This window comes from Budorcas taxicolor, chromosome 11 (genome assembly GCF_023091745.1).
Source record: "Budorcas taxicolor isolate Tak-1 chromosome 11, Takin1.1, whole genome shotgun sequence".
Taxonomy (NCBI): Eukaryota; Metazoa; Chordata; class Mammalia; order Artiodactyla; family Bovidae; genus Budorcas; species Budorcas taxicolor.
Genome location: NC_068920.1, coordinates 15431838 through 15442082, shown reverse-complemented (window position 1 = coordinate 15442082; position 10245 = coordinate 15431838). Strand labels below are relative to the sequence as shown.

General features: G+C 43.2%; 1 protein-coding gene across 1 annotated transcript in view; it reads left to right on the top strand.

Moving 5' to 3' along the window:
* Nucleotides 1–2727: 2727 nt before the first annotated feature.
* ELOVL2 (ELOVL fatty acid elongase 2) overlaps nt 2728–10245 on the top strand; it is a 34117-nt gene continuing 26599 nt past the window's right edge. The window contains exon 1 of the mRNA XM_052647465.1: nt 2728–2850. Within this exon, the coding sequence (XP_052503425.1) occupies nt 2728–2850 (123 nt within the window). The remainder of the gene's footprint in view (nt 2851–10245) is intronic.

The window sequence follows — 10245 nt, the reverse complement described above, 5'->3', positions numbered from 1 at the left end:
TGGATGATATGGGGCTTATTACTTTTCATGATCTAGGAGAGGACAGTGTTAGAAGAGGCTAAGATTAGGTGAGAACAGTCGAAGACTCGTTGGATACGTTGCAGGCAGGGAACAGACCTGTCTTCCTGGCATGAAGTTGTTGCTTAGAGGACTAGTTCAGGCAAGGCTAGAGGAGGACTTTGAACCAAGTGGAGGGAAGTCTCCAGGTTGCTGGTCAAAGTCCATGATGCCCTCGCACATAAAACCCTTTCCTACCTAGTAGTTGCTTTGCCTTGTATGGTTCATTCTTTTTTAAAAAGAAAAAATAGGATAATTATACCTTCAGTGTGTGAGCAACTTTAGAAGAACTTTCCACAATGTCCCTCATAGTGATAATCATAGCACCACATGTTTGTATGCTTTTCAGTTTACAGGACATGTTCACGGCATCTCAGTTGTAGGTTAATTGCTTAGTTCATGATCTGCCTTCCCCTCCGCAGTGTAAGGTCTGCAAGGGCAAGAACTTTGTACATTTTGCTCACCGCTGCAGTTTCCACACTAGGATGGTGCTAGTGTGCAACAGACACCCAAAGAATACTCACTGGGTAAATGGTCAGACGTGTCCAGCAAGAAGAAACAGACTCGGGTTGTTTTATTCAGAGTCCTATGACTAGTACGTGGTGGTTTGAGGATTCAAGCCCACTGCATACCTGTGTCTCATTCTTCCACCATCGCTTGTTTCATTATAGTAATTGACTTTCCTGCTACCCATGGTAATTTCAGCAAGACTGAAAAATCACCAACCATAAAAAGTGACAGATTTGATCACATCAAAATGTTAAATTTTGACATGGCAGAAGACACTATTAGATAGAGATTTTAAAAACAAGCAACAGACCAGGAGAAGGTATTTGCCGTCTGTGTAAGAGTACAGATTTTTATATAGGTGACTTTTATAAAATCAGTAGATGGAAAGGCTTCCCAGGCGGCTCAGTGGTAAGGAATCCGCCTGCCATTGCAGAAGACACAGGAGATAATGAGTTCAGTCCCTGGGTCGGGAAGATCCCCTGGAGGAGGAAATGGCAACCCACTCCAGTGATGTCGCCTGGAAAATCTCATGGACAGAGGAGCGTGGCGGGCTACAGTCCATGGGATTGTGAATAATGGGACATGACTGACCACACACACATAAATGCAAACAGCAGATAGGCAACCTGTTAGAAGCGTGGATGGGCAGCCGTTATTAATGGCAGATCACTGCAGGGGAAACCACAAGTCAATAAACATTGAAAGGCGTGCACAACCGCAGGAGCAATAAGGAAATGCAAATTAAAGCCATGGCACACACATGAACTTGACAAAAACTTTAGGATGCTGACAGCAGCAAATCCTGTAACTTCTCTTAGAGCACTATGGCAGTTTTTACCAAAATTAGACATTTTAATAAACAACATAGCAATTCCCAGAGAAATTCTCACTTATGAACACAAGGAGACTTGGATAAAGCATCATCATTTGTAACAGCCCCCAAACTGGAAATAACCTATAAAGCCTAAATGATGCGATACGTAACAGCAGTTACAGTGAGTGAACTGGAATAGATGAAGCTGCAGAAATCAAATATAATTTATATGCACCCTTAAAATGTACAAAAGCAATGTGATTTTTGTTTGAATATCTGTATGTAAATATATAAAAATGGACAGGAAGGCCTTATATCAAAACGATTGCAGTGGTTATATCTGAGGAGGGAATAAGGGACACGGTGTCAGGGAGGCATGCAAAGGCAAGGGCGACTTGATCAATTACGTTTTATTTCTCTGTTCCCAGCACCTGCTAGGTGTATTCGGTAAATAGTGAATTAATTTTAAAAGATATGAAACAAATGTGATAGAGCTTTGACATGTGGTACTTATTTTACTCTTCTTTACCTTTTTATGCCTTTCTGTTTTTTTCTTAAGTTGAAAATGGATGTGGGATCTGCATTAGAGATCTGATATGAATAGCTCATGTAGGACAGATGAGCCTCAAGACAGGGTGGTCTTCTGTTTGCTGAGACCCTAGTCCATCCTTTTTTGGCTAGCGGAACCAACTCTGAAAGAAAGACCTTACAGGGTCAGACTCGGTCGCCATGCGGTTTTAGAGGACTAAAGGATAAACTGTAGACGGGCCTGTTTGTCGTTCTCAACATTTCATCAGAGGAAGAAGGGTGTTTTCCTAGGCGCCATAGAGAGACAATAGCCAGACACCAACAATAGCACCTGATCACCCTTAGTAAGCCAGAGCTCCAGGAAATCTCAGGGGAACCTTTCCTGTATTTACTTATCCTCAGGGCAGACCTGGGAGTTGGTACCAACACCTCCTTTTAGCAGACAGGGAAACAGAGGCAGGCTGGGGAGAGACGCTCGTGTGTCCTTGCAGGAGGCCATGGGGACGGACTCTGAACGCCTGCGTGCAGCAGCTGTTCACTCTAACTGCTAACTTAGGCAGTGCTGTCTCTGCGAATATTCATGTTGAATATCCCTTGGGTCCTTTTCCTGTGTCATAACTCAAACTAGAATTTCGTTACTCTCCTTTTTACACTACTGCACTTCCTCTTCTAATTTTTTGAAAAAGGACCATTGAAAAAAAATTTTTTTTTTAAAGACATCACTGTCGAGATAAGCCTAAATTCAAGAAGGGACATTTCTCCTATGACGTCACTCCCTCTAGATGATCCAGGGGTGATGGTGGAAAAGAGACCCAGACATGACTGTGCTGCTCAGTGGGGGCCTGAAAATGCAGGGAATGAAGGAACACCTGTTCAGCATCTGCTTCGGGCACAGGCCCATCATAGATGCTTTCACAGATACAACATCCTCTAAGCTTCACGTAAGTTAGGATACTTATTTTATAGATAGCAAAGATATTACTCCCAGATGATTATCTTGCCCAAGGTTATACAGCTACTTACTGTCAGAACCAAGACTAAAACCCTTGTAAAACCCCCATTCTTTCCAAGGAACCACCCTGAATGCCATGCCGTCTCCTTTAACATAACTCCCACACACACCAGACCCAGGATTGGCTAAAAATAATCACCAGCTGAGTGGGTGGCGAGAAGGCACAACATTCCTCTAAGCGGAGGGTAGTGGTTCATTATTTATTAGCTCATGGAAGTTAGACAAGTTGCTTTATTTCCCAAAGCCTCACCTTCCTGCTCTGTTGAAGGAGGTGAAAGTATCTATTTTATAGAGTAGCTGAAAGAATTAAGTGAGATAATAGTATCTAATATGCCCAATAAATATGACAGCTGATTCCTGATAAACACATTCCATTTTCACTTATTATTGCAATTATTATTGTCTGCGTGTGTGCTGTATGCTCAGTCCTGTCTGACTTTCTGTGACCCCGTGGACTGTACCCCGCCACGCTTCTCTGTTCATGCGATTTCCCAGGCGAGAATACTGGAGTGGGTTGCCATTTCCTCCTCCAGGGGCTCTTCCCGACCCAGGGATCAAACCCAAGTCTCTTACGTTGGCAGGCAGATTCCTTACCACTAGCGCCACCTGGGAAGACCATTATCATCTAGTTTCTATGATGAAGAAATCAGTGACATTGGAGGTTAATTCTGAAATTAGGAATTCCTGATTGTTTTAAAGTTCAAAAAACTTTTTTTTTTTTTTTTTAAAGAAAAGCTCGCTTCCTGACAGCTGTAGGTAACTAATGAAGGAGAATTAATGCTTTCTTTATGAACCAGTCAGTATGTAAAAAGAAAAGAAGAAAAGAGAACCTACACCCATTTTTACAACTCGTAGGCAGTTCTCTGCTGATGGAAGTAGTTACTCTGGGCTGAAGCCATTCAATCACAGATCAGCCTGTTTGTTGCCACCAGCTTCTTGCCAAGAGTAAAATCTATAAAAAGTGGCCAAACTGAAGAGTCAGATAAATGTAAAGTTAGATGAAGCTGGAGCTTATCAGAGCAGCCACCGCAAGGGAGGTGTATAGTATATAGCTTTCTAGGGCAAAAAGCTGTTCTATTCCGGAGTTAAAGCGCTACATCCAAATCTAAAGCAAAACCAAATCCCCAGAGACTAAGCAACTCACACTGCATTAAGAAGCTCTGTAGTCATCATTTAGTTGATGGAAGAGAAGAGAAATCTATGTCGGTAGATTCTCCCCAACAAAAGTCCAAATTTGGCCCATTTGGAGGGATGGTATTGGGGGAAGTTTTTAGGCACAGGCAAAAGGAACTGGTTATATCAATGGAAATTGGTTACTCTTATTCACAGTAAGGAAATGGCAATCCACTCCAGGACTATTGCCTGGAAAATCCCATGGACAGAGGAGCCTGGTAGGCTACAGTCCATGGGATCGCAAAGAGTCGGACACGACTGAGCGACTTCACTTTCACTTTCATTCACAGTAAGAGGTAATAGTTCTATCACGTTCTGAAAATGTTCACTTCTGAAGGCTCTGTATTTTGCAAAGATATGGACAGACTAACTGGAATACATCCAGAAGAGGAGGCTGAAGAAAGTGAGGGTCGAGAGTGCCTGTCACATCTGTGGATGGGTGTCTGATAGTTTATGAATTAATGCTCGTGGGAGGAGGAAGAAGGGAGCAGGAAAGGCCCGACAACAAAGTCGGGAGGGAGAATGGGAAAGAGGAGTTTACTGAGGCTTTTGGAAGAAGTGATGGCTTGATATGAAATGTCAAGTATGTTCAGGGCTCTCAGGTGAAAGGAAAACGGTCCTGGTCGTGTGTGATTTTAGAGGAGAGAACTAGGACTGGTGGGTAACCGTTGGATGGAGAAAGATTTTTAACCCAAAATAAGGAATGGTTTCCTAAAAATGAGAAACATTCTAAAAATAGACCGTGCTACCTTGCCAAGCAGTGAGAAGTGTTTCACTAGAGGTTTTCCAGTAGGGTGGGTGGGTTTCTATTGGAATTATTGTGGAAATCAAGCATTTCCGACTTGGCTGCAAAGTTGAATTAGATGCCTTTTGTCCCCCCATATTTTGTGAATGAGGTTCACGGCAACAGTACTTCCTGGTGCCGGTGTCCGGGCAAGAACTGGGCCCCTTAACTCGTGTTCCAGTGCTTTCTGCCACATGAAGATGGTTGCTGACTTTATAGGGAAGCAGTCATTTTTACTGAGTAAATAAATGTGTGGGCATCTCCTTTAAGAGATCCCGCTGAACTAGGAAAGCCCCTTCTGGGAGCTTTAATTAATAATGTGTGTAACACTGAGTTAGTCCTACATTCTGACACTCTGCTAAGTGCATGCAAGTTACCCTTATGAGACTGACATGAATATGTTTTATTGTAAAAGATTTTATCCTAAGCTAAAATAACTATTGGAAGGACTGATATTGAAGCTGAAATTCCAATACTTTGGCCACCTGATGCGAAGAGCAGACTCATTTGAAAAGACCCTGATGCTGGGAAAGATTGAGGGCAGGAGAAGGGGACGACAGAGGATGAGATGGTTGGATAGCATCACCGACTCAACGGACATGGGTTTGGGTAGACTCCGGCAATTGGTGATGGACAGGGAGGCCTGGCGTGCTGCGGTTCATGGGGTCGCAAAGAGTTGGACACGACTGAACTGAACTGAAAATAACCGTTGCTGTCATGGAGTTACATAGCTTTGTCTGTGAACATATTTAAGTGACTCTATTAGGAAATTCTTGAGATTGAAGGAATAGCAAGCTAGAATAAGTCCCTGGTAGCTCAGTCGGTGAAGAATCTGCCTGCAGTACAGGAGACCCAGGTTCAGTCCCTGGGTCGGGAAGATCCCCTGAAGAAGGAAATGAAAAACCATGCCAGTATCCTTGCCTGGAAAATCCCATAGACAGAGGAACCTGGTGGGCTGCAGTCCACTGGGTCACAGAGTCAGGCACAACTGAATGACTAACGTTTAGGCTTATAAACAGTTAGGTGAAAATAGGACTCCTGCTCACTTAGGGAAGAGAGAACCGGCGAAAGTGTGTGTGTGTTGTAAGGGTTTCCCTTTGATTGTTAGCAGCTGCTGCCTCATGCTGCGTGTCCTGGTGGGCTTCAGAGCTCTATTTTACTGAGACAGTGGACATGAAGAAAATAAACTGCTTCCATTTCCCCGCAATTTCTAGCTTTTCTGGTGAAGAAACCAAGGAGACTTGCTATTTAAGAATCAGCTGCTTGGTGGCTGTCCCAGGGATCTGTAATATAACACCTAACTCGAGTCCAGGATTAACGCGGAAAAGTTGGCTGGTCTCTCGCGTTACAGCCGGGAAGGATTGCTAAGGATTTCCCACCACGTGCTGTGCAGCAGAAGCTCACAGCCCCGCCGGCGTCTTCTGACCTTTTCGCCCAGCCTGCTGCTGGCTGCGGTGGTCTTTCCATTTCCAGCCTCGGGGCTGTTTAAAAGCCATGCAAATTAGTTGGTCAGACTTTCTTTTTTTTTAAAAACAAAAACAAAAACAAAAAAAACCCCTGTCTAACATCTCCGGCTTTGACTTTCCACCTTTATGTAAATCCAACACCCATTTTCACACAGTCAGACCGCGGAGCTTTTTCTGTCTCTTACGGCTCTAGAGACTAAGTTGGGCCACAACTTGGGAAATAACTAGAAACAACTAGAATCAAGTGAGGTCACTAGTGAACTTCACGTGCTCACATAATCTTCCCGAAAACCGAGCGGCATCCGGTACCTTCTTAAATAGAACTCTGGAATGTGGCTCACCCCCACTTCTACTGCCCAGAGGCGGTACCCTTAGCATTACTGAATTTATCTTTTCTCTTTTAAAGACTGGGAGGGAAAACACTGTGAGCCTGTTATAGCTGCTTTAGCTGGGTTGGGATGATCCCCTGGAGAAGGGAACGGCTACTCACTCCAGTATTCTGGCCTGGAGAATTCCATGGACTATACAGTCTATGGGGTCACAAAGAGTCAGACACGACTGAGAGACTTTGACTTCTTCAGTCATGTATTCACTTTACATATTTCTTCTACTCTATTAAAAGTTACATGGCAGATAAGCATTCAAAAGACCTTGCTTGCATGAAGTTAAACTAAAAAATTATTGAATGAAAATGAGTGAAGTAACCCAGCTTGCTAGAGAAATGATTCAGTGTTGCTCTGAAAGGCTGTAGATTCACTTTGACCGACTTCAGTCCTGTCTGCCCAGTTCATTTCCAAATTACCCTTTGGGCCAACATACTTCAGACACTGGCACCATATATGAAGTTAAAAATATTTTTATTTAGTTATCTAATAAAGTAAATCACCATGTTTTATGTTGATCTCCAGTAGTAGCTTCAAAGTTCTTATATAGGCAAAGAAGGGGACAGCTGTCTTAATTGGAAGCAGAGATAGCGGGTGCGGACCACAGAGGAGGGCTTGAAGCATCTGTTGTTTAGCACTTTAAAGAAAATTGAGAAAACACACTGCAAAATGCTTTCTATTCTCCACTGAATAGAAACGACTGGTCAATAAGATTAAGGATAGTGAGCCTTCTCTGGTGGTCCAGTGGTTAAAAGACCTTTCCACTGCAGGGGACTGAGGTGCTCTGGGAACTAAGCTACCACATGCCATGAGGCTAAAAACAAAAAAAAAAAATAAGGATGGTAATACTTCATAAAAGCGTTCATCTAACAGACTCAAAACAATAGCTTGGGAAGAACTAGGAGAGATTTGTGATGCAATGCTGTTTTAAAAAACATGGGTGTCAGACTTATATTTGTGTAATTTTCTTTTTTTTGACATGGTATCTTGGCAGAGATAATCGGCTTAGCCATGCATGATGTATAGATGTAGTCATTTTATCTTCTGCCTTACCTCATCTGTCAAATAGATAATACTTCTCACTGCTCTCTTCTCTCCACACCCCCCATAGAGTTGTCTTGTTTATTTCCTCAGCCCAGTGGTTTGGGAGGCAGTGTTGGCCTGGTGGTTGAATGTTGATTGATTAATTAAGGTGCATCCAGAAGGTGCTCAGAATAACATGAGGTACCTAAAATCAGTGTGTAAAATTCTGACGCCATCATAAATACCAGTTCAGTTCAGTTCAGTCACTCAGTCGTGTCTGACTCTTTGTGACCCCATGGACTGCAGCACGCCAGGCTTCCCTGTCCATCACCAACTCCCGGAGTTCACTCAGACTCATGTCCATCAAGTCGGTGATGCCATCCAGCCATCTCATCCTCTGTCATCCTCTTCTCCTGCCCCCAATCCCTCCCAGCATCAGGGTCTTTTCCAATTAGTTAACTCTTCTCATGAGGTGACCAAAGTATTGGAATTTCAGCTTCATAATCAGTCCTTCCAATGAACACCCAGGACTGATCTGCTTTAGGATGGACTGGTTGGATCTCCTTGCAGTCCAAGGGACTCTCAAGACTCTTCTCCAACACCACAGTTCAAAAGCATCAATTCTTCAGCACTCAGCTTTCTTCACAGTCCAACTCTCACATCCATACATGACCACTGGAAAAACCATAGCCTTGACTAGATGGACCTTTGTTGGCAAAGTAATGTCTCTGCTTTTGAATACACTATCTAGGTTGGTCATAACTTTCCTTCCAAGGAGTAAGCGTCTTTTAGTTTCATGGCTGCAGTCACCATCTGCAGTGATTTTGGAGCCCCCAAAAATAAACTCAGCAACTGTTTCCACGGTTTCCCCATCTCTTTGCCATGAAGTAATGGGACTGGATGCCGTGACCTTCGTTTTCTGAATGTTGAGCTTTAAGCCAACATTTTTACTCTGCTCTTTCACTTTCATCAAGAGGCTTTTGAGTTCCTCTTCACTTTCTGCCATAAGGGTGGTGTCATCTGCATATCTGAGGTGATTGATATTTCTCCCGGCAATCTTGATTCCAGCTTGTGCTTCTTCCAGCCCAGTGTTTCTCATGATGTACTCTGCATAGAAGTAAAATAAGCAGGATGACAATATACAGCCTTGACGTACTCCTTTTCCTATTTGGAGCCAGTCTGTTGTGCCATGTCCAGTTCTACCTGTTGCTTCCTGACCTGCATACAGATTTCTCAAGAGGCAGGTCAGGTGGGCTGGTATTCCCATCTCTTTCAGAATTTTCCAGTTTATTGTGATCCACACAGTCAAAGGCTTTGGCATAGTCATGATCCAGCAGATGTTGGCAATTTGATCTCTGGTTCCTCTGGCTTCTCTAAAACCAGCTTGAACATCTGGAAGTTCATGGTTCACATATTGCTAAAGCCTGGCTTGGAGAATTTTGAGCATTACTTTACTAGCGTGTGAGATGAGTGCAATTGTGCGGTAGTTTGAGCATTCTTTGGCATTGCCTTTCTTTGGGATTGGAATGAAAACTGACCTTTTCCAGTTCTGTGGCCACTGCTGAGTTTTCCAAATTTGCTGGCATATTGAATGCAGCACTTTCACAGCATCATCTTTCAGCATTTGAAATAGCTCCACTGGAATTCCATCACCTCCACTAGCTTTGTTCGTAGTGATGCTTTCTAAGGCCCACTTGAGCCAGGATATCTGGCTCTAGGTGAGTGATCACACCATCGTGATTATCTGGGTCGTGAAGATCTTTTTTGTACAGTTATTCTGTGTATTCTTGCCACCTCTTCTTAATATCTTCTGCTTCTGTTAGGTCCCTGCCATTTCTGTCCTGTATCGAGCCCATATTTGCATGAAGTGTTCCCTTGGTATCTATAATTTTCTTGAAGAGGTCTCTAGTCTTTCCCATTCTGTTGTTTTCCTCTATTTCTTTGCATTGATTGCTGAGGAAGGCTTTCTTATCTCTCCTTGCTATTCTTTGAACTCTGCATTCAGATGCTTATATCTTTCCTTTTCTCCTTTGCTTTTCGCTTCTCTTCTTTTCACAGCTATTTGTAAGGCCTCCTCAGACAGCCATTTTGCTTTTTTGCATTTCTTTTCCATGGGGATGGTCTTGATCCCTGTCTCCTGTACAATGTCATGAACCTCTGTCCATAGTTCATCAAGCACTCTATCTATCAGATCTAGTCCCTTAAATCTATTTCTCACTTCCACTATATAATCATAAGGGATTTGATTTAGGTCATACCTGAATGGTCTAGTGGTTTTCCCCATTTTCTTCAATTTAAGTCTGAATTTGGCAATAAGTTCATGATCTGAGCCACAGTCAGCTCCCGGTCTTGTTTTTGCTGACTGTATAGAGCTTCTCCATCTTTGGCTGCAAAGAATATAATCAGTGTGATTTCAGTGTTGACCATCTGGTGATGTCCATGTGTAGCGTCTTCTCTTGTGTTGTTGGAAGTGGGTGTTTGCTATGACCAGTGCA